The following is a 24579-nucleotide window of genomic DNA, read 5'->3' as shown; positions in this document are numbered from 1 at the left end:
AATGCATTTCCAATTTTAATGCCCACTCACCGTGTCTGAAGCTCCTCATGACACCTCATCCTTTTTTAACCACCATGAATAATTTGGTGTCAATAATACAATCAGTGTAGCATATAAATGGATTAATTTTATTGTATACTAGAGTACACATTGCTGTCATAATAGGAGTTTGTTTTTGTAATTTTTGCTGTAAGTACAAAGTGTACTTACAAAAAGCTAACTTCAAAAGGGCCCCATTTCATTTGACACAAGAAATGCAATTTGAATGGGTTGCAGATCTCAGCCAAAACAGTATGCTTAGGTTATGACCTGCCATTGATTTTACAGAAGAAAATATTAAACTTCCATGGAATCCTTTTTAACTGTTTTAGAATTGATCCATGCTAGAGTCCAATGGAAAGAGAAAGAAATCTGATAATCAGATTTGACATTTTTGTTATTGTATACTTTTGCTAGCTTGATAGGAATTAAATTAGAGCAGATTTGCACTTGGGCTCAAAAGTCTTGTCCCAAACATCAGGGATCAAGGTGCTACTTTAAAATCTACATTCCTATTGAAATTGATTGGCAGGTATTTGTGGAACAATAATTGGGATATGTACACAAATCCCTAACGATGCATTATCAGGGTTTGATTTTGTTATCATTAGGGTTGTCAACCAATCCAGCAAATTACAGTAAATGGATTTCATTAACTGATTAAATCTGCATACACCTGTATGTGAATAAAACAATAGTTTTGAAGAAAAAAAAGTGTTATTTGGCCTTTTTACCTGATGCCTGCCTGTGCTGCAGCAGGCATTTTCTTAAAAAAAGAGATTCCCTCCTGGCTGAGAGAAAAGTGTTTTCCCTCCAATAATCTGCCACCTATAGCTTTTATCAGTTCTTACATCAAAAGTAAAAAATAGTTGCCTAATTTAAATGGAGATACCTTTTAAGTTGATCAGAAGATTTTTGAGCTATTTGTCTAACCAATTACTCAGTGGGGAGAGTGATTTTGTGGCACTCACTCTTGTGTTGGTTGACGTCTGCAACAGGGCTAACATAGTGACGCATTTGTGTACTTCTACAAGTTGAATCAGCAGCAAACTACAAGTTGAATCAGTAGCAAACATTAGTTGTAAAAACACCCACAGACACACTCACAGAGTGTGAATCATGAATTAGGATGTTGGTCACTGATCATGACCATATTATGTATGCAGAGAAGGCACCATCAGTGTGTGTTAATAGCTGGAAAATGCTCTGGTGTTGTTGAACCTAGCACACAGATACCCTCACTCCAGATACAGAAAGCAAGTACTGCACCTTTTCCTGCTTAAGTTGTTATGGTCTCAGTACAGAACCAGAAAATAAGTTCTGGTCCCTCAGTGGGATCAATGCCCAAACACTGAAGATGTACACAGTGCTTTTTTCTGGGGGGACACAGGGGTACGTATACCCCTAAACATTTTGTGAATCTAAGTTTGGCCTCATTGAGGGGCAGTATTTCAATATGAGTAGGAAAATGAGAGTACCCCTAAACATTTTTTTTTTTAGAAAAAAAGCACTGGATGTACATAACACAACATAGTCGTCCAGTTGCAATTCTGAATGGTGGAAAAGTCTGAAAAACACCCCATTTTTTATTGTTTTGAAAAAGTAAAAGTGTTTTGCATGTCTTCTAGCCATTGCTCTCGCAATCAGTTGCTTCATGAGCATGAAGTTTATATTTTAATAGATGTTGCCTACACTCTCTCTGCTTCCCCAGCCCAGTTAGTGTGTGATTAAAGACTTTTTGCTGTGCACTGATGTACTAGATTTTAATTAGTAATATTAAGACCTCTGCACATTAAATTCTGAAGCACACACCTATTATGTACAGCTAAAAATGCAACGGGTAAGTATAACAAATATCCTTCTACCCCAACCCTTGTCTGCTTGCTTAAAAGTACTTGGTTGCTGTGACAATCCTATCAGTGGATCAAAGATTCCCTCACTTTGAATGATGCTATGTGCTGTTCCAGAGGTATTGTCTGGGGGAAAATGGTGGCCAAGCAAAACTTGTGGTGGCAGCCAAACTCCATTTTAACAACAACTGCAACAGCAACAACAGCTCTCCCTTTTTAATTCTTCCCGCCCAAAAAAACTTGTCAGAATGTCCCCCATAAACTGCAAACAGAACTATCTTCTTCTGCTTCTTCATCATCATATTTGTATCTCACCTTTCTTCCATGGAGCTCAAGGAGGCTTACATCATTTTCCCCATTTTATCCTTTCAACAACCCTGTGAGGTAGGTTGGGCTGAGAGTATGTCACTGGTGCAAGGTCACGTATTGAGCTTCGTGGCCAAGTGAGGATTTGAACCCTGGTCTCTCAGGTCATAGCCCAACACTCTAACCACTATGCTCTCTTTTTCCATGAAAGGTGGGGCATTTTATTTTACAATCAACATACATTTTTCTTGGGCTCATTTGCTATGACAATGAAAATGTGAAATTCTGTTTTGGATTTACCTCTGCATAGATGTACAGCATAGCACACTCCAGTCTGTGAAAGAAGATTCTTCATGAATGAGTCATTGTTGAATTGGCTGCTCAAAAGGAAGCTCAGAGTAGTCCATAAATCTTCCTTACATTCCGTTATTAAAGAACATGGATTTTTGTCTGGTAAATAAAGGGAAAGCACTCATTAATCCATTTAGTTCTTGTATGAGGAGGCAGGGAAGGGGAAATGATGCTTTATGAACAGCAAACATTTTGTAGACAAAAGAATGGTTTAAAAAAATAATCCAAAACACCAGTCTGAAAACCTTCCAAAACTAATACATCATGACTTTGAATCTGTTCTGTTGTCTGCACAGCCTTGTTCTGTTGTAGTGGGTTAACTCAATTGAATTATATATATTATAGAGAGAGATCTCTGTCAGAATGAGCCAGATGTTTGCCAGCGTGGGATCTGGAACATCTGTCCTCTACCAGTTTAGCTGTTTCACCAGCATGGTGCATGTCATGAGAAATACCACCAGAAAGCTGAAAGGGAGAGGAAAATAATAGATTGTTGAATAGATTCAACATTAGTCGTACTCTGAGTAGACCAATTAAAATTAATGGCCATGACTAACTTAGGTCTGTTCACTTCAGTGGCTCTACTCAGTGTAGAACTTAGTTGGCCACACTCTTATGTGCGAGGAACTACCATACACATAATAATATTCTGCTTGGAATAGCAGTAAGGAAATGGCTTTTTCAGGCAAGGTTATTAAAACAACAGTAGTCGGCAGGTATCAGTAGCCAGCAATCAACTGGGCTCATGGTTTTAGAGAGCAATCCAGAACAACTCCAGGATCAGAAGAATAAATCTACCAGATAAAAATGCAGCTAGGTTGCCCCCCCCCAAAATTCCAAATTTGGATCGAAGTTGGTTTGTGGGGAAACGTCTGAAAAAGTTGTATTTTAAAAAAATATATGACAGGATAGATACAGGATAGAATGAATTGTGGCTAAAGGTGTGTGTACATCACTTCCCAAACCAGCAGTGGGTGTGCACTGGATGCAGAATAAACAAGGGTGTGTATACAGCTTTAGTATCAAATCAAACAAGTTCAAATTGTATTATGTGGTCACAGATCTGTTAAGAAAAATGTATACAAGGTGTCCACTACCTGACTGACAGAATTTGATTAAAGTAATAGGTTTTTTTCTGAGGTATTCAATCATCCCATCCATCAAGTATGTGCTCAATATAAAGCATATTTAGTGCCTCAAACTCAGCAGTCTATTAGCTAAAAAAGACAGTTCTCGTATTTCTGAGAGCATATTGGCTGTCAGTCCTGCTCCCTGTTTTGCAGGCCTTTTTCTACCTGGCCTGGTGGGGCTGGGCCCTGACTGACTCCCGCTTTTTGGGTTGGTGTGTTTGGTGGGGGTTTGCTGTTGTTGGTTTTCTGTATCCTTATTTTAGATCTTTTTGTGATTTAGGTGGAAACTGTTCAGTTTCTCTGTGTATTTTTTTAGTTTTTTATTATTGTTTATGACTACTTGTCTTATGTGTTAGTTATGTATCATATTTTCATGCTGTACGCTGCCTTGAGCATGGTTTGAACAGTGGAATATAAATAAAATAAAATATAAATAAAATAATGCATGTATGCGTGAGAGTACTGATAATATGGGTGTTTGTGGGTTGTTGTTTTTTTTAAAAAAGAACACAGTATTCAGCAAAGGAAATGCAGGCAGTAATTTAGGCTTAAATATGTCTCATGGGTATCACCAAGCATAAGTACAGCTATAATTTAACTTGTGGTATTAATATTACTAAATGTGTATATTTTTAAATAGTTTAATGCATCATTTAGCTAGGTGTTGAGAAAATTATGGTTCTTTTATTTAAAGATGGAGGCTCTTTATGCAGCCAATATATTTCATCTATCTTAGTTTATTATCTCATTTGATTCTAGACAAAGGATGTCTACAACGAGGGAATCCAATCTCAGTTTTGACAAGGCTTCTCAAATTCAATGCACAAAATTCAAGCTTCAGTGTACTTTTAAGTAAAGAGCCCTTGCTACTCTCCTTTTGTGTATAAGTCTCTCTCTCTCTCTCTCTCTCTCTCTTTCTCTCTCTCTCTCTCTCTCTCGTGTGTGTGTGTCTATTTGTGCATGGCAGAGAAGTGCTTTGTGAAGTTGCTGCTGAGCTCAAGAGGCTGTGACATTATTAATTGAGAAGACTATATTTTATTATGGATTGCTCGGTCATTTAAATATGTATGGTTTCCATTTTGGTACTCACAGCACAATGAGAAAGCAAGTGTGGGCCTGAAAATATTGTTGTAGGTATCCTGTTTGGATGGGCAAAATGACATTTTTGCTAGGTTTTTGCATGGTTTATGTCTGACGATATTCTTTCCACTTGCATTGATGGCTAGATGGTTGCTTGAATGAGCATGGATGGGTTTTGATGGCTAGCAGCTACTAGCTACTGGGAACACCCCACTTACTTGCAAATGTGTGTTTGTGGGTTGAAGAGAAACAGTTCGGAACTTACAAATGCAACCAGTGAAGAGGAAAATATCAAGTACAAGTTTTGCAGCTGGCTTGCAAGAATGAGCTTTGGGGTACATCAAGAGTAGGTTGTTTGTTTGTGAGCCTAGGTGTTGGTTTGCTCCCCTTGTCTGTACAATGCTACCCCTGGAATTAGTCTCTTGGGAAAATTGGGATGTATGCAATGTACTTGGTAGCCATGAAGTAGCAATGAGAACCAATGTGATTCAGAAAAGAATGACTACTGGGCTTCAGTATGAAAGATCTGAATCTGAGTCGCCTTCTCTGTCATGGACTCATGGGGTGGCTTTAATTCAGCAGGAAAATAATAGAAGAAGAACTACAACCCACCTTTATCCCAACTTCTACCTTACTTTAGTAAATGAATACCTTAATATTTGCTGGGTCAGCATTCATATACGTCTGTATCATTTAGTGTCTGACAGTATACCAAAGCTGAAAACATGACTGCTTACAAAGAAATTAGCATGTTCCCCATACTGTATGCAAATAATATGTAGCGGAGGTTATTTCCTCCCAGGCAAATTGCTTACTCTGCAGACACTCTTAATTACTAACACTATCTCAGTTTGACTTGCTGTTGAAAATCTATTTGGGTTTTTTATGGTGGCATTTAGAGTCTTCCTTTTGCTTGTGAGTCTGACTTTTTGTACCAGCACTTGGAAGATGGGATACCAAGTTGCCCTTCAAAGTTGGCCATAATTCATGCTTGATTTCTTTGCTCATGAAGGGAAAATAACAATGTTGTAAATATTCTTTAAGCAAAAAAGTTTGCATTGAAAGAGACTCGGTGCTTTTAAAAATGTCTGCTTAATTCTACCAGCCTCTTGGTTTGCAATTGTTGTGCTCATATTCACCTGTTCAGTGTGCAACAATTAATGCTCTCTTTATCAGCTCTCCATTGTGCGCATACAATTGATCTGTAAAGCTTTGAAATATTGTTAAGCAAAGGGCTAAGAGCCCAAAATCTAGAGTATTCTGTAACTTCTCCTTCTCTGTCCCTGCCCCCTGCTTTAAAAAAAGAAAAGAAAAATACTGCATCAGTTTAATGAAAAATCAGAATTAAAGACCCTTCTAAAAGATAAATGAGCAGCTCTTTCGAAAAACTCTCCACTCTAGTTTTCATGATCATACCTTTTCGGTATCATTTTGGGGGTTATCCTGTGGTCGGAAAAAATAATCATGGCACTTCTCTTCTTCTGAAGATAGTGCAATCTAGCCTAGTATATTATTGATTTGTGGATTACTGCTTGCTTCTAATTTATCTGCAGGAGACAGAGCAGATAATGGAAACAGCCATGTTGGCAATGCAGCCTGTAGAACACAGGAGACATGCTTCATCATCCCAAAGCTCTATTTATCTCATTTGTTTACATCTATTTGTATAATTCTGTATTAATTATAACTGGCACCTCAGCCCTATAGATCTGCTAGAACAGTAATATCCTAGGATTTGGGATTCTGTTCTTGTGGCAGTGGCTCTGTGGAGGATGTACCACATTAATAATTACATTGCCCAGTCTTCTCTGTGATCAGAACTAAATGTTTAGACTCACCTCTTGAGGGGAAAGCCAGTTGGTCTGAGTTGCATGGAACTGATTTCCTCTTGGCTTCTTGTAAGATTTGCTTTGGCACCTGCAAAAGCCCAAAACAGTTTATTACTTGCTCATAATGTGGTAAATAAATAAGATTGCATGCTATTGTAAATATTATTTTTTTTGTAATTATTCTTAATTGTTTACTTATCTTCTGTTGTAGCTTATGGCTGGCTGGCTGGCTGGCTTTATAAGGAGTAAACATAGTCCAAACTGTCATTCTGATAACTTACCATAAGAAAATCCACCCAAAGGTTTGCTTCTATTTTCCTGTTACTGTAATTTTTGTTTTGAAAAGTTTGCTAGGATGCACTGTGTAATCACCATAACTTCTGCTCCTGCTATTGCCATTGCATGAAACAACTTTGTGAACAGTAGGTTGAAACACTAGTACAGTATTGTGTCAGTGGCTTCCGCTGAGTTGTTTGTAAGTATAACATCATTAGCTGGGGCATGGCACCAGGAGGCTAATCCTGTGTCCTTTCCCCCCTTTCTTTATAGTGAACCTTGTGAGCAGTGAGTTTCCTTCATTTGGAGATTCATGGGTTTCCTGTTCCATGCCTTGTAGTACTCTTAATTAAGGTGCCTTTTGAAGTCCACATATGGGGTTGTGCCAGCAGAGAACACCATACAGGAAATCTTCTCCCTCCTTTTGTGGAATCTCAGTGTCTGGGCAGTAGAAATCCTTCAAGCATTGAGCCATGGAAGGACATACATTCAACATCAGAACTTTGAACTGGACTCCGAAAATCAATAACATGGGGACTGGAGGAGGAGGTATTTGGGAACATGTAGATAGATGTGTATTTTATTCAGGAAATGCTAAAGAAATATCCACCGCTTTTATTATAAAAACTGCAGTGAAGCTTATTAATTTATGAAGGTGAAGCACCTTGAAAATAAACATGCCTCCATTGATGGTAATAAAAGCTCCATTTATCATTAAGTGTGTCAGGCTGAAAACATTATCAGCGCTCACCTAATAAGCAGAGATGGAAGAAATGGAGTGCAGCACACTCAGGAATGCACCCATGCATTAGTCACGCTGTAATACCGTCTGATTTGCATTATGACACCCTCGGGAAGAAAACAGTGTTGACAGGTGCATCAAAGCAAAGGCATGAGACCTCTGAGATGGATTTATTCAAATGGGCAAAGGAAGAAATACAGCAGACATCAGAAGGAGAAATGGGGTGGGCAGAAGCAGTCAAAGAAAACAGTCTAGCTGCAGCTCAGTTCTGAACATCCTCTCCATTCCCATGAATGGAGTGGGATTTAGTAAAGGGTAAAGGGACCCCTGACCATTAGGTCCAGTCGTGGCCGACTCTTGGGTTATGGCGCTCATCTCGCTTTACTGGCCGAGGGAGCCAGCATACAGCTTCAGGGTCATGGGGCCAGCATGACTCAGCCGCTTCTGGAGAACCAGAGCAGCGCACGGAAACTCCGTTTACCTTCCTGCCGGAGCGGTACCTATTTATCTACTTGCACTTTGAGGTGCTTTCAAACTGCTAGGTTGGCAGGAGCAGGGACCGAGCAATGGGAGCTCACCCTGTCGTGGGGATTCGAACCGCCGACCTTCTGATTGGAAAGTCCTAGGCTTTGTGGTTTAACCCACAGCGCCACACAAATATTAAACATGCAGGAAGTTAAGAATTGCTTCTAGTATTCGGAGCACCCAGTAGTCAGAGGTATGATGAACCAGCCCAGAGACAGGCCTATCAGATCTCCAGACAAATTATTCAGAGCATGAGCTAGTGATGGCTTAAAATCAGGGCTGGGGCCAGACTTCAGGGTACTGCCAATGGGTGGCATCCCCAACACATACCCCCAATGCAGAGTATTTTTCTTCTTCTGCCACTGCTGTTGCTGCCAAGGCTGCAGCAACATCACTCACCAAGCTTTGCTGAACCCCTAGGCAGCTTTTTTTAGCAGTGGGTCAGTGCTGGGGCTATTTTTTAATGGGAGTCAAACTCTGTTCCCATTTGTGGTGACCACATGCTACTTTAATTTATCCTAAATGCACACACCAATTTTGGGTAAATCCAAAATGGAACATCTAGGCCTGTAAGTCTATGGAAAGATTTAATAGATCCCTAGAGCTGGGCATTGCATTTTGGATAAATTAAGATGGAAAGGGAGAGATGGCCACTGTGAATGGGAACCAAGTTTGGCTCCCATTCGAAACAGTCACTGCCACTCATTCACCACTAAAACAGCTGTCTGAGGCCTCAGCAAGGAGGGCGGGAAGTGACTGCATGGCTGGTTCACATGTTCCTCTGGACCTCTAAGGCCCTGAGCCACTGCCCAACCTGGTCAATTGCTGTTGCTGGGCCTATTTAGAACCATATGCCTCAACTGAATATGTATATGTGTGGTGGTGTTTTTAAATGAAAGTTTAATGCCCATCCATTCTAGAAGCATCTTGCCTCAATGTCAGGCTTGCCGTTGGCATCCACGGACCTTGCTTTATGGCTCGTCTGCAAGTGACTGATCAGCTAGGGATCTCCCCAAAGGATAAATGTGTTTTACTTCAACATCACTGCTGAGTACCATGAAATATTAACTTTATACATAGAATTAAAACTATCTTCAGAGCCAAAGGACTCTTTGAAACTATTTTTCTTGTTGATTTATTCATTCATTTTTCAAGAGGCAATAAGACATTTAGCATCTTGAAGTCATTTGGTACCTTGGAGGTTTAAAAAAGCAAAAAGAAACCCTACTGAGCAGTATTTATATAATAACATAATGCCATGGGTAGCAAACATAAGACCTTATGAAGCCCCTTGTGGTGGCTACCCTTACTCATGCTACACAAATCACTGAATTATCTCCAAGGACCATCCTAGTTGCAAGGAACTTGATGCCTTCAATACAGCAAAAAATCTAATTCACTGGTGTCTGTTACTGCATGTTTTTGCAACAGCCTACACTGTGCACCCGTTTCTAGTGTTATTGTTGCTTCTTTAAATGTATGTTGGGTGTTATAGAGCTTGCAAATACTGTGCAGTGTTGCATATCAAAGTAGACATGGCAATAAATTCAGATGAAACTGACATTTTTGTTGAGATCAAAAGGAGATGACTCAAGGGCAGGGGTGGGGAACCTCCAATCCTCTAGATGCTGTTGAACTACACCTCCCATGAGTCCCAGCCAGCATGGCCCAATTATGAAGGAGTTGTAGTCCAACAGCATCTATAGGACTGGAGGTTTCCCATCATCCCTACTCCAGGGAAGCTACTGTGTGGAGAATATGGCCCTTCACACCTTCATTTATACCATGTTAGCATTAAATAATATATACGCATATGCTATCTTCTCCCTTGGAAATCTAGAATAAGAACTGCATGCCTGCCCTTTGATTAAGACTGCAATCCTATGTAGATGTACTTGGAAATAAAACCCCCGAACCCAAATACAGTGGAACTTACTTCTTCTTTTTTTAAATACTTTTTATTCAAATTTTAGAAATACACATGTCTATATAGATATACACTATACAGATCATCATATCACTAAACTTATAAGCATACATATAGATATACAAAGAAAAAAAGAAAGAAAGAAAAAAAGACGCCTTTGGACTTTGTTTAGTCCTGGACTTCCCTCCACCCTATTGGTAAGTATCAAATAATCCTACATTCACGTATTTTCTCTTAGTTTTAAATATTAGTTATTCTCTGTTAGAGTTAATCCAGGCCCACCAGTGTCTTCTACAATTTATTTTCAATATATTTCCAATATTTACTCCAATTTTTATGAAATATTTGCTCATCTTGGTCTCGTATTCTAGCCGTTAGTCTAGCAAGTTCAGCGTATTCCACCATTTTAACCTGCCAGTCACTTATACTAGGTATGGTTTCCGTTTTCCAGTTTTGTGCCAGCATAATTCTTGCGGCTGTGGTGGCGTAGAGGCTGTGGTGGCGGTGGCGGCTGTGGCTGTGGTGGAACTTACTTCTAAGTAAACGTGCAGGATTGTGCTCTGTAAAGTCAGCATATTTCCTCCTCATGTGAAGGACAAGAACAGTTCAAGAAAGATCTTCTTGGACTTTTGGAACATGGAACATGAAAAGCATTGCCTTATTCCCAATGTGCTTGCTCTTTCATTTACAACTCATTTACCTCCCACATATAAACCTATTTGGTACTTGTATTATACAGTGAATGATTTTCCAATTTAAGTCACATTCATTCATATTTTATGTAGTGTCGGGGGGGGGGGTGGAAGGCTTTTCTGGTTTAAAGCTTAACATTTATTGTCATAATGATATTCCTGTCTTAATTCTACTTCATTCTTAAGACATTTAGTTCTGCAGAGTGGTGGAAATGAAACTTGCCCTCATTACATGGTTGCACAGAAGGAGGTTGGAAAGTTCTTGCAAATGGAAAAGATTTGCTTGTACAAAAAATGCCCTTCATATTGATATCAACATGCCTTGTCTAATTCTCTCCACGAGCACTCTGTGACATTAATAGTTGAAACTTTCAAATAGCAACCTCTAACAACCTATGGATACATTTTACATCAAGGATTGGGAACTTGTGGCCCTGCAGTTGCCGTTGGACTTCAGTTCTCATCAACATGGCCAGTGATTATGGAAGCTGTAATCTAGAGAACCACAGGTTAGCCATCCCTGTTCTGCATGTTGAATTTTCCCAATGGTTGGGATGTAAAAAACATTACTTGTTCCACATACTAAAGGTCTGGCATTTCTTAAACAGGAGCCCATGGTGCCACATGTCAAACCACCTGAGGGGACTTCTAGAAATAAGACACGCCCTTCAGATGTTGTCAGACTACAATTCCCATTATTCTTGATCATTGGTCTTTCTGGCTGGGTTTGATGGCAATGTAGTACAATAGCATCTGGATGATACCATGTTGATTATCCCGGTAGATGGCATGGGAATCTGCTCTTTAAAAAAGAAAGTAAAAAAATCCCACTGACATGCCTATGAATCCCAATCAATATGTCATCCAAGATCTGTCTGTCATGTGTAAAGAGTGCAGCAGTGGAGGAGCTCACATCAACTCTTACCGTTGGTTACACTGACTTGGACTCAACAACACCAGGAATGCCTAGGGTTCCCTACCACTGGAATAGGGCAATATATTTCCCACTGGAGTGGAGTCAGATCTACTCACTAATGAGAGCCATTCCAGTTCAAGAAATAAGACACTCCAAGCCTGCAGCCCTAAACATACCCAACTCCCTTGACTGTTCCACATAAATATTGGTTTCCAGACCCTTGATCATCTTAGTCACCCTCTTCTGTACACGATCCAGCTTGTCAATATCCACTTAACAGTTACCTTATCTAGCCCACATTTTACCAGCTTCTCCATAAGAATATGATGGGGGACTTTGTCAAAATTCTTACTGAATTCAATATACAGCATATCCACAGCATTCCCCCAATCCACCAAGCTTGAAACATGGGAGAGAGAGAGAGAGATATTCATCCAGCATGGATTGTTTTTGAGAAACCCAAGCTGGTTTTAGTAATCACAATATCCTTTTCCAAGTGCTCACAGATTGACCATTTAATTATCTTTACTAGTTAAACCCACTCCCCTTCATATAAGCCAGAACTAGATTGAAAACTCTTTCTTCTTTCTCTGACTATCTATGATGTGAACTCCTTGGTTGCAGATTTCACTTCTGGAAGTGATACCTGTACTGATTACCTCGCTACGTTTTAGATAGTTATATGACCGTGGAATTGTGTGATTTTGACCTCTGCTGTGATGCAGTCATGGATTCATAAACTTTCATTAAGCATAAGATCAGTTGAGAAAGGCGATAAGTCAGCAGTGAGCTAATAAAAGAAGAACTGAGGGATGAGACTGGGAACAGGAAAGATGGAATATTAGCAAGCAAATCGAACGTGAAAAATGTCAACAAGTGGCACACAAATCCATATCACACCTTAAGCCACTTTACACTTCTAGATTTTGAGATATTGATGCATTTAATATTAGAGTTGTGAATAAAAGTGTATTTGACTGATGAATGTGGGACCAATCTGTCAGTCAAATTAAATTAAATTAAAATACACATTGAGAACTGTGCCACTTCAGAGCTGAGGTAGTTAACAACATGACGGGATATTTTATCCTCAGCAAAACCCTCTTGCCCCATGGAAAGTCACAGTGTTAGAAGACTTCAATCAGACTTTTTCCTGATATGCTAATTTTCCATGCACGTATGGTTTGGATTATTATTTTTTGCATATGGAAACATCATCTCCCTCTTGTATTCTGAAGTACAGTCTCAGGAGAACAGCATCTTGTGGTGCTACTTTTTCCTGCTGAAAATGTACACTAGTGGCAATGTGGAGACACGTGGGAAAAATCTCCAAATAAAACACAATTTTTAATGTGTAGTAAGATGTAATTTCTCTTTCAGAACCACTGTTCTGGCTTTTTGATCCAAGAATTGAACACTTTCTTCTTTTTACAGATGTGGACTGCATGATTTAATTGCAGCTGTTCTTGCTTTTGAGTATCACAGTCATTCTGTTTCCTTTTCAGATTTGAGCTCTTTTTAGAAAGTCATTTCTCCTTGATCTTTGCCTTGTTTTTTATATCTTCTTTCAGTGTTTCATATAGTGCTATGCAGCTCTTCTAGAATGTTATATCATCAAAAGTGAAGCTTCAAAATTGGGATGCATCGAACCATATAAAGACAAACATTTGTGAATACATAAATAAATTAACCTCAAAGACTTGTCAAAACTGAAGTGTACTATGTGTACAAAGTGGAAGCATCAAGAAGGAGACTTGCATGTCTGCATATATGTAGTTGTCGAAATACAGTTACATAAAATGCTGGCCAGATATATAAAGGAGTCCAAATAGCCGTATCTGAGTGGAAGATCGTATGTTTTGTATATATAATCATCTCCACTGACTTCTAGTCTATTTGTAGCTCTAATTGAATGTCATTTACAACTTGGGATCAGGATACCTAAAGGGTCTTGAGATCTTCAGACCCCCTTCTCTGAGTGCCCCTGCCAGGTGAAGTGCAGTAAGTAGTTAAGGGTGAAAGGGCCTTTTCAGTAGTGGCACCCTGGTTATCATACGTCCTTCCCAAAGAGGCTCAACTAGTGCCTAACTTTGTTGTCATTTTGGTACCAGGCAAACACCTCCCCTCCAGCTATTTATTTATTTATTTATTTATTTATTTATTTATTTAAAATTGTATCATTCATTCAATCAAACAATCAATCAATCAATTTATTGTACTAGCCAAAGGCCATGACAAATACATACAATCAGTTTATAACTCAAATAACATTCACCTCATTGGGGCTTGTGCTCCTTGTTTCAGTACATGGCCATTCATGATCTTTGAAGTACCTTTCCAACTTATATTACACTAATTGAACCATAGGGGCAGGGAGAATGGATAAGTGAGATGGAAATCAAATTAGCCTAAAGGAAGCAAAACAAAAATAAAACCACTGCTTTGCACAGGGAACAATAGGCAATAGTTGATTTTTGAAATCAGCATAAAATATGAAGAGGGTTATTGGCTACTGGGGCTTCCTTAACAGCTGGAGTAGGGCTTTTAAACTATCATATTTTGCTCAAGAAGCCAGCTGCTTAAGAAATTAGGCCACAGGGACTTTCAAACCCTTTTCAGCAGAAAAGAAGGAAATATACTGCAACTATTTTAAAGTAGAAGCAGGTCCCATTTGTTTGAGACCAGAACACCTGTGCAATACTATCACACTTCCTTAAAACAATCCCTCCTCAAAAGCCATCTTTTCATGATGACTTCGATTCAGCCAGTAGTCTCCATACCCTACTGCAACTGAAGCCATGTCTATATTGAATTCAGTGGGGCTTATGTCCAGGTAAGTAGTATTTGGAGTGCAGCCTTAGGTGATAACTAAGTGCTGGACAACCTGTTTATTGAGCATTTGATTTGTTCTTACAAAGCTTGTGGGGAAGTTATTAGCTGTCACACCAAACAATTGTTATTTCACACTTTCTAGTGTCTTTCTCTATTACATTCCTTACTGCTATAAGCCTGTTTTGGAAGTGGGGTTTGTTGCTCACAAGCTCCAAATCCACTTTAATTGAATGTGCTGTTATATAACTGAATCCCAACTGCAAAATAGTCTGGACAGTTTTGAAGTGTGCTAAGTACTTGCAACAGAAGTAACATATGATCTTTCTCTGTTTACCCAGCCTCAGTTTCCCTCACTTTCATATGTACTTCCCCCAATATCACATTTTAACTGTTAAGCTCTTTGGTGCAGGGAGGGATCTGTCCTCTGGTACTCTGCAAACAGCTACAGAGTCCCCGCCCCAGTGTGCCTAATATTAAAGGGTGTGTGTGTGTGTGAATGAACGAAAATGACACCTATCTGGGATTTAAAACTTGAGCTATGAACGCTGATGATGCTATGCAATTAAAGAAATCCATTATAAAGCAAACTTCTCGTAATCTGCACACAGGGAGCACTTGCTTTCTTTAACTTCCACTTTCTAGTTCTCTCTGAGAAGTAGGAATGACCAGAGCTCTGATCGTTCAATATTTCCCTTTCTCTGTGCCAACTTTCTTGATAAACAATGAACAAAACAATGTAAAGGTCATGCTAAAGTAGGTTTCAGAGACCAAATTACTCCTTGGAAGGGGAATCAGCCTTAGATTTGGGCTTCTCTGGAAATCGGTTTCTCTATATAAGATAGAAAAACCGTTTGGGAAACCATATGAGGTTTGCATAAGGCTGTCTTAAATGTCTTCAAAATGTATGCAATCTCTTATCACATTATGTTATATTTTTGCCATGAATATAAAACCAAAGGAAGCCAATGGACCCTGACACAATCTGATAAATTCGCTTTTTGAAGTACCCAGATAGGCTAAAAGGGAGACATCTGAAATGGTAAATTCAAAAGTGAGTGAGGAAAGTGGTCAGTGGCCTATATTTCTGTTTCTATTTGTTTTAATTTTGCAAGCAGGATTTGCCCAAAAACCAGCTATTGTAATATCGAGCTTAAAAAATGTGTTGACTCCAGATAATTAAGCTAAGGTTTGATTGATTGCTAAAAACCTATGTCTTTCTATACAAATGTTTTTAATGCTTAAGAGCATTAAATAAGGATTGGGGTTTCAGTACAACAATCATTTCTACACACCAATCAGTGGGCTCATCTGTCTAGTAGTCAACGCCCATTTTTCCCATTCTGGTTAATTCATTTTTCACTTGGTATTGGGTCTTGCTGGGATGCTGATAGACCAAAATGAATGGCTGGTGGCAAAACTTTGATTTTTAATTTCTCGAGAGATTGCTTCATCCCATGAAAGCCTGTATACTGTTTGTGTTGTATGTAGATTCTAGTTTCTCTGCTAAGTGTAGCTGTTGCATTGCAGGCAACCCCATTAGGAACACTGTTAATCCTCATGCCCTCATATCACACAGATAGATATCTTTTACCTTATCTTTTCCAGTGTTCCTCTCAACTGGACCAACTTTTCAAAACATTTAAATAGCTTCTTGTGTTTCTTGTTTTGAAAGCTTACTAATTTTAGTGAATCAGAGAAGAAGAGAAGAAGAGTTTGGATTTGATATCCCGCTACCCGAAGGAGTCTCAAAGCGGCTAACATACTCCTTTCCCTTCCTCCCCCACAACAAACACTGTGAGGTGAGTGAGGCTGAGAGACTTCAAGAAGTGTGACTAGCCCAAGGTCACCCAGCAGCTGCATGTGGAGGCGCAGAGACGCAAACCCGGTTCCCCAGATTACGAGTCTACCGCTCTTAACCAATACACCACACTAGCTCTCAAAATACAATTTGGGCAGCTTGAATTTCCCATCATGATATAGATTTCAAGCAGTATTCCGTTGGCATTGCAGCTACATTACAGTAAATCAACCATACCTCCATGTCTTAACCTGTATGTGTACAGGTGGTATTCAAACATTCTATCCCCATGGCTTCTAACAGAAATGGTGGACATGGGAATGGTGTGCGAGAAATGTCATGGAGAAACTCCATGTACTTACTGGAGAGACACTGAAAGGTTGTTTATTTAAGAAAACAAACAATTTGGGCAGCTTGAATTTCCCATCATGATATAGATTTCAAGCAGTATTCCGTTGGCATTGCAGCTACATTACAGTAAATCAACCATACCTCCATGTCTTAACCTGTATGTGTACAGGTGGTATTCAAACATTCTATCCCCATGGCTTCTAACAGAAATGGTGGACATGGGAATGGTGTGCGAGAAATGTCATGGAGAAACTCCATGTACTTACTGGAGAGACACTGAAAGGTTGTTTATTTAAGAAAACAAACAATCCAGTTTTAATAAAGAGAAATAGCAGAGCTGAATACAACAGAGAAACTTACATCAAAAAGCTAAACAACAGACCCTTTCCAACTCCATCCTCACTCTACTTAAACCTTGTTTTAAACCACCACTTCCCCTCCTAGCATCTCCCCTGCTCACTCTATTCAGACCTCTGCCATTGTTTAGAATCACCACTGTTATCATCTTAGTATTCCTCCAGCTCTACTTTATTCAAACTTCTGCTGTTGTTTAAAATGGTGACTTTCCCACTCCCAGTATCTCAAGTCTCTGCCATTGTTTAAAACAGCCACTTTTTCCACTTCAGAGTCTTCATGTCTTTCTGATTATACTCAAACATTCTCCTCCTTCCATTCCTCATCCACCACATGCAAGAGGGATAAAGCATGCAGAGTTCTCAAATATTGCATAGTACGAAGGCACTTTACTCAGACCTCTGCCATTGTTTATTTTTTATTTTTTATAATAATTTTTATTAATTTTCCACACAGATAATAAACAGCAATATAACACAATATAACTTCATACTCATCGGTTCATAACCTTTTTTCTTTGACTTCCCCATACCTCCCCATCCCTGCATCCTTGTTTAATAATTCTTTAGCAACCCTTAAATCCATTGTCTTAATTCCTTTTCGTAAATATTTCTTAAGTTTTTTTTGTTTACTGCTGCAATTCTTTACTTCTTACCCCCTGACATCTTAACATTCCTCAATTTTACAATTGTTTTTAAGATATATTTTGAAATTCTTCCAGTCCTCTTCCACTGTCTCTTTCCCCTGGTCCCGGATTCTGCCCGTCATCTCGGCCAGTCCCATAAAATCAATCACCTTTGTTTGCCATTCTTCCAGAGTAGGTAATTCTTGCGTCTTCCAATACTTTGCCAGTAGAATTCTTGCTGCTGTAGTGGCATACATAAAGAAAGTCCTATCCTTTCTTAACACCACTTGGCCCACCATACCCAAAAGGAAAGCCTCTGGTTTCTTAGGAAAAGTCCACTTAAGGACCTTCTTAATTTCATTATAGATCATTTCCCAGAAAGCTTTAACCTTTGGGCAGGTCCACCAAAGGTGGTAGAAAGTGCCTTCAGTCTCATTACATTTCCAACACTTATTATTAGGCAAATGATAAATCTTTGCTAGCTTGACTGGGGTCATGTACCACCGGTAGATCATTTTCATAATATTTTCTTTTAAAGCATTACATGCAGTAAATTTAATACCGGTGGTCCATAATTGTTCCCAGTCAGCAAACATGATATCATGACCTATATCTTGTGCCCATTTGATCATAGCTGATTTCACCGTTTCATCCTGTGTATTCCATTTTAACAGCAAGTTATACATTCTTGATAAATTCTTAGTATTGGATTCCAACAATTCTGTTTCTAATTTTGACTTCTCTTTCTGAAATCCTATTTTCCTGTCCTGTTTAAACGTCTCATTTATCTGATAGTAATGCAACCAATCTCGAACCTTAGGTTTTAGTTTCTCATAACTCTGAAGTTTCACCCTTTCACCATCGTATTCTATGATCTCATGATATTTTGGCCATTTAGAATCCATATTAAGCTTTTTTACTTCCCTAGCTTCCATTGGTGACACCCACCTAGGGGTTTTACTTTCCAACAAATCTTTGTATCTAATCCAAACGTTGTACAATGCTTTCCTTACAATATGGTTTTTAAAACTTTTATACACCTTTACCTTGTCATACCATAAATATGCATGCCAACCAAAACTATTGTCATACCCTTCCAGATCCAAAATGTCAGTATTCTCAAGAAGTAGCCAGTGTTTCAACCAGCAGAAAGCTGCTGATTCATAATAAAGTCTTAAGTCCGGCAGGGCAAACCCCCCTCTATCCTTTGCATCAGTTAAAATCTTAAATTTAATTCTGGGCTTTTGCCTCTGCCATTGTTTAAAAGCACATTTTTCTTTTCAGTTTTCTCCATCTCCACTTTACTCAATTTTCTGCCTTTGTTTTAAATAATGTTTCCCCTTCTTAGTGTCCATTCTTCTTGACTCCCATACCATGAAACCAAACAATGAACTTCTCTGCTTGGTATCAAATAAGAGAAAATATGCTAAAAATACAATGCCGATGTTAAATTGGCCGAAATGTATAGAAAAGACTCAAAAATCTGTTGGAAATGTCTAGAAGCTGAGGGTACATTTATGGTGGAAATGTAATCAGGCAAAGGATTTTTGGGAAATGGTGTATAACAAGTTAGAAAAAATATTTTAATTTACATTTCCCAAGAGACCAGAATCATTCCTTCTTGGCATAATTGGAAATGAGTTACCAAAAAAGCCCTTAATTTATTCTTGTATGCAACAACAGCTGCAAGGAGAGTATACGCAAGATACTGGAAACAAAGAGAGATTCCAGGGAAAGAACAAATGTTAAATAAACTAATCAAATATGTTGAGCTTGCAAGTATGACATCTAAAATAAGAAATGTAGACAATAAACAGACGAAGAGTGAGTGGGGGTATTTAGGGGAATATTTACCAAAAAAATATGATCTTAAATATAAATTCCAGATAGGGCTTACCTCTTCACCAGCAGTTCACAATACAAAGGATATAGGAAGGTGGAAAATAAGGTGAAGGTATTATTGTATATGCAGCTAATTAAGATGTACAAAAAACCGGAGTCCGATTTCTGTTCTTATCCTGAAGCAAAGTTCTTAACCTGAAGCACTATTTCTGGGTTAGCAGAGTGTGTAACCTGAAGTGTATGTAACCCGAGGTTCCACTGTATAAGAATGGAAAATGATATGAGTGTATAACTGAAAATTTACAAATAAAAGCAAAAAAAGCAAATGCAGGATTATGAGGATGAGGCACTATAAATCCAATGGAGGCTGAGTGATGATATTCTAACATTTTTATTACATAGAGAAAGACCACTGAAATGAAATTTCTATGTGCTCCTGAAACATCACCTTACTCCCCCTCTACTAATTGGTATTAAGATATTTCCACAGTATGAGAAGAATTATTTCAGTTTTAAATAATTCATGTTACATGTGATTTTTTTTCTTGTCCTTGATGGATGACTGATCATTTATTTATTATATTTTCTGGTGCTTTATTTTCTGAAATAAATTTTTAATGGGCATCAAATCAATTAGGATGCATTTTGCTATCATAGATTTAACTGTTAACACATGGGTGCTGATGGCTTAGAAATTGGTGGTTGACTTAGGGAGCAATCCAAACCCAAGATCCACCAGGATGAATAAGTTAGACTGAATCCAGTAGATACCCAGCTTGTTTGGATAAAGCTTGTGGCAAGGTCTAGAGCGCAAGTGGTCGCCCTGACCGATCCAAACACCAACAATTTAATGTTAAGCCAATGAGAAATCTCATGGCACCAACTAGATAATTACTAACAATGGACGAAAATGCATCAAGTTCCAAATGAATGCAATAGAACATGCCATTCTGATAAGAAATCCTCTTGATAAATTCTTGCTTGTTGTTTAGATTAAACATGATTACAAAATTGGCTGAATCACAGGGTATTCTAAATATAATTATTCAGTCTTCTTCCAAGATACTCTAATCCCATCCCCTCAAAGGACACCCATATCCTCACAACCATTATATCAGGCATAGGCAAACTCGGCCCTCCAGATGTTTTGGGACTACAGCTCCCATCATCCCTGACCACTGGCCCTGTTAGCTAGGAATGATGGGAGTTGTAGTCCCAAAACATCTGGAGGGCTGAGTTTGCCTATGCCTGCATTAGAAAATTCATGGTGGTAATGATGAGTTTTTCTGTTTGTTTATTTATAGCATTCTTATCCTGTCTTTCCTCCAAGGAGCTCCAGGTGGCATATGATTTCCCCCCCCCCATTTAATCCCCACAACAACCCTGAGAGGTAGGTTAAACTGAGAGCCAGTCACTGGCTCATGGTCACCCAGTGAACTCCCTGACCGGGTACAGATTTGAACCCTGGTCTCCCAGGTGCTGGTCCTACACTCTGACCAATACACCACACATTTATTTCCCACCTAATCAAAATCATTTGAAGGCTGCACACTAATAAAAATAAAAGAATCATAAAACCTTTTTTTTAAAGTCATATTTACAGATTGCACCACTAACACACAAATAAGACTAAAGCAGCAGTATCTAAATAAACCATCACACAAAAATGTTTGCCTTCCAAAAACCTACAAAAATGATGAATAAGCTGAAGCTAACAGCCGGTGCAAATAATTGTTTTCACCTGTGCAGGCGTGAACCGCAGATGTAGGGAAAAACATTTAAGTCTGGGATACAGTATTTTGTTGGCCACCCCGATTGCAAAACAAGCATAAACAGTTGATAGCAGCCCTATCCAGTTACTCTTTCATGCCTCTGATCCTCTTGTACTGTAATTCCCATTGCATGAAGGGGGCAGCAAAGATCACTTGCCCCCCTGCCATGTCCCTATTGTGGGAATTAAATTTTATTTTCCATTTGCGGAGCATGTGAAAGACAGCTCTGGGATGTTTATACCTTTAATTAGTTCTGTTGCCCACCCCCCATATAAACTACCCAAGACACTTTCTTTTAAAGTTTAAATAACACAGAACTTTTACTTACTGTACTTGCAGTTGCAGATTAAATATACAATGTGGGTAGGTGATACGTCAGTTGCTAAAACATCTTCCATAGATTAAGCTGTTACAAACTAACTAACTCTGAGGCAGACAGCAGCACAACGCAACATACCTGCTGCTCTAATAGTTAAACTGACTTCCGGGTTGGCGCCTCCGGCAATGGCGGAGTTCCTCCGATCGGGAGGAATTTGCTCCATGGAAATCGGGGTCTGACCGCCACAGCAAAGGCGGAGACCCACTAAAATCACAGGCGGGAGAAGCTTGTGAACGTGGGATTCGGCTGGCACCCTTTGCATCTCCCCTGCTCGCAGGGAAACCCAGTTTTGGGGATCCGGAGCGACGTGGGGTGAGTGGCACGGTGCTTCGAATTGACTGCTTTTTTCACGAAGTGAAGCCGCATTGCTGTTGCTGGAGAGCGCTGACTTTTTCCTGTGGACAATTTGACTTTAAACAACTACCCATGAGTAGAACGGAAAATTGGATTTACAAAAGTCTTAATTTGGTACCAAAACGGGAAGGTTTCAAACAGGAAGTCCGCCTTCCCCTTTTGTAAATAGATTGAAGCAAAGAAGCTGCAAACTAAGGTCTTGGAAAGCCTTATGTAAAGGATTAAACTTCCATCGATTAAAATCATTAAACCCCCCTTGGAAGCAGGAGAAGAGGGGGGAAATTTTGGATCGTGTAAGCCTGCAGGAGAGAGTGATAAAAATTAAATTACCACTGCTCTGAACCTGGAAACGGGCTGCCAGTAGATTGAAGTTTTGGGAGAGTTCATTGACTGTGAATAAAACATGTTGACAGTTAGTTAAATAAGAGAAATATATTGTTCCCATTGTCCTCTTCTGCGTTTAAAAAGGAGGACAAGTAACTGAAAATTGAAACTAACTTTACTTTTTGAACTGTGCTTGAAAGGATTGATATAAGTGGAGACTGTTTCCCTCTAGAGGGAGCTTTGGAAACTGTTAGAAGACTGGAGCTGGGGAATCTCCAGCTGTAGGATAAGAACTGTGAGAATCAGGGATTGACCTTGGGCCATTTAAGAATGTTGACAGGAGAAGCCTTAGTGAATGCATTTTGTAAGATAAGCTATTTGTTGGAACAGCTTCATAAGAAGACCGATGTTATGACTACTAAAATTGATAACTTGGGACAAAAAGCGATTAATCTGGGACAAAAAGTGAGTACCAATACAGAAATTATTCAGGATTTGGTACAGGAATTTACTTCAGCAGAACAAATTAAGAAGGAGAAAATTGTTGTTGTCGAACCTAAAGTAATACAAGTGGGAGCCTTAGCCTTACAAAGGCAAATTGAGGACTATAAGTTGAGGCCTTTTATGATTGAACCTAGAAAAAGTCAGATTTTGAGGATTGAAGCCCGGCCTGGAGTAGAGAAGGAAAGCTGGAAAGATCCCTCCATGCAGGGATTAACTGACTTTTGGGACATGGACTTGGGTCAGGAGGAGACTGGAGTTCTGGGGGCCTTTGGTTTTGGAGGAATCTTGAAACATGTCCTGAAATACTTTATGAATCTTAGCTTTAACTATGGAAATCTGGCTGACCTGTCTAGAAGGAATAAAAATATTGTTAGGCCGGAGTTTCCCTGAGATCTGCTCTATAGTATCAAAGAATATGAAGAAGACCTGCAGAAGGGACTTGGAAAAGAGTTAAGAGCCTCGGACATAAGATCTCCAGGTTGATGGACTGTATGGAGTTGACGGAAGTGACTGGCAGAGTCCGAGACCGGAGAGAGGAGATGGTGGAAGAGGATTGGAAAATTTAAAGTCTGTATATAGAAATATACATATATAGAAGTATATGGAAAAGGTATGATGTATGCTTTTAAATTGTTTTTGTTTTGTTTTGTTTTGTTTATTGTGTTTAGTTTAATGTGTTAAGGTTGTGTTTTGTATTGTTTATATATTGTATTGTATTGTTTTTTCTCTTTCTTGTTTTCTTTCTCCTGTCTTTTTTCTTTTCTTTCTTTTTTGTAAGCTTTAAAAGTAATAAATATTATTTTTTTAAAAAACTGTATGTACTACTAGCTGTCACGGCTGTACCAAAAGCCATAACTGCCTCAGGCTTATGGCATCTAAGAGTTCTACAACTCTTTACATATGCATTTTGGATGCTAACATCCCACACCTATTGCCATTCCTGCAGCTCCTCAGTTTTGTAATGGGAAGTCTTTTCTTCTTGAGAACTTAAGAACATAGGAAAAGCCTGCTGGATCAGGTCAATGGCCTGTCTAGTCCAGCATCCTGATCTCACAGTAGCCATCCAGATGCCCATGGGAAGCCTGAAAGCAGGACCTCAGTGCAACAGCACACATGTGATTCCTGGCAACTGGTATTCAGAGGCCAGTAGAGTCTAGACCAGTGGAGGTAGTGTAGAACCCACATAGAGCTTAGAGATCACGGCTCCCCTGGAAATCTCCCTGCTGCGGAAGTTCAGCCTCCAGCATATAGTGAGCTGCAGGAATAGTGACAGGGATGGACTAAGGTCGATAGATTCATCCCTTCTCTCCTGCTTGCACAATCATAATTGCTTATGGAGGCGAGAACAACTGTATGAGTAGAGCTAGTGTTCAGCTCCATTACTTTGATCTCATTTGGAAATGGACAGTCATCAGCCATTAATGCCATTCCATGTATCTACTGTGGCCCAGTGGAGCATCATTATACCAATATGAACCTCCTATGAATAAAGTGATTGTGATGTTGTATATGAATTTCATGGAGAGGTAATCGCCGCCATTAGATCAGCAAGCAGAACTGTGTGGTTAGATTAAAGCTACCCTCAGTGACTACAATGGATCTAGGTAGCTGATCAGTGAAAACTAAAATATAATGTTTACATTATATGCCTGTCAGAGTGTCAAAATTAAAGCTCATGGCTTGTGTAATCAAAACAAGATGCTCTAATTCCCCATCCTACTTAATTGTGATTTTGTCATCAGCATTTTAAAACAGTATCGTATTTACATAATAGACTTTAA

The 24579-nt window shown here is 39.1% G+C and overlaps 1 protein-coding gene across 1 annotated transcript in view; it reads right to left on the bottom strand.

Moving 5' to 3' along the window:
• LOC307200044 (uncharacterized protein) overlaps positions 1 to 24579 on the bottom strand; it is a 73451-nt gene that overhangs the window by 42924 nt on the left and 5948 nt on the right. The window contains exons 2-3 of the mRNA XM_079948381.1: positions 6595 to 6673; positions 2496 to 2645 (exon numbers count right to left, since the gene is read on the bottom strand). Of these exons, the coding sequence (XP_079804507.1) occupies positions 2496 to 2550 (55 nt within the window). The 5' untranslated portion in view covers positions 2551 to 2645; positions 6595 to 6673. The remainder of the gene's footprint in view (positions 1 to 2495; positions 2646 to 6594; positions 6674 to 24579) is intronic.

This window comes from Podarcis cretensis, assembly GCF_951804945.1.
Source record: "Podarcis cretensis genome assembly, chromosome: 12".
Classification (NCBI taxonomy): domain Eukaryota; kingdom Metazoa; phylum Chordata; class Lepidosauria; order Squamata; family Lacertidae; genus Podarcis; species Podarcis cretensis.
The sequence above is the reverse complement of the archived record's forward strand: the minus strand, read 5'-3'. Positions and strand labels throughout refer to the sequence as shown.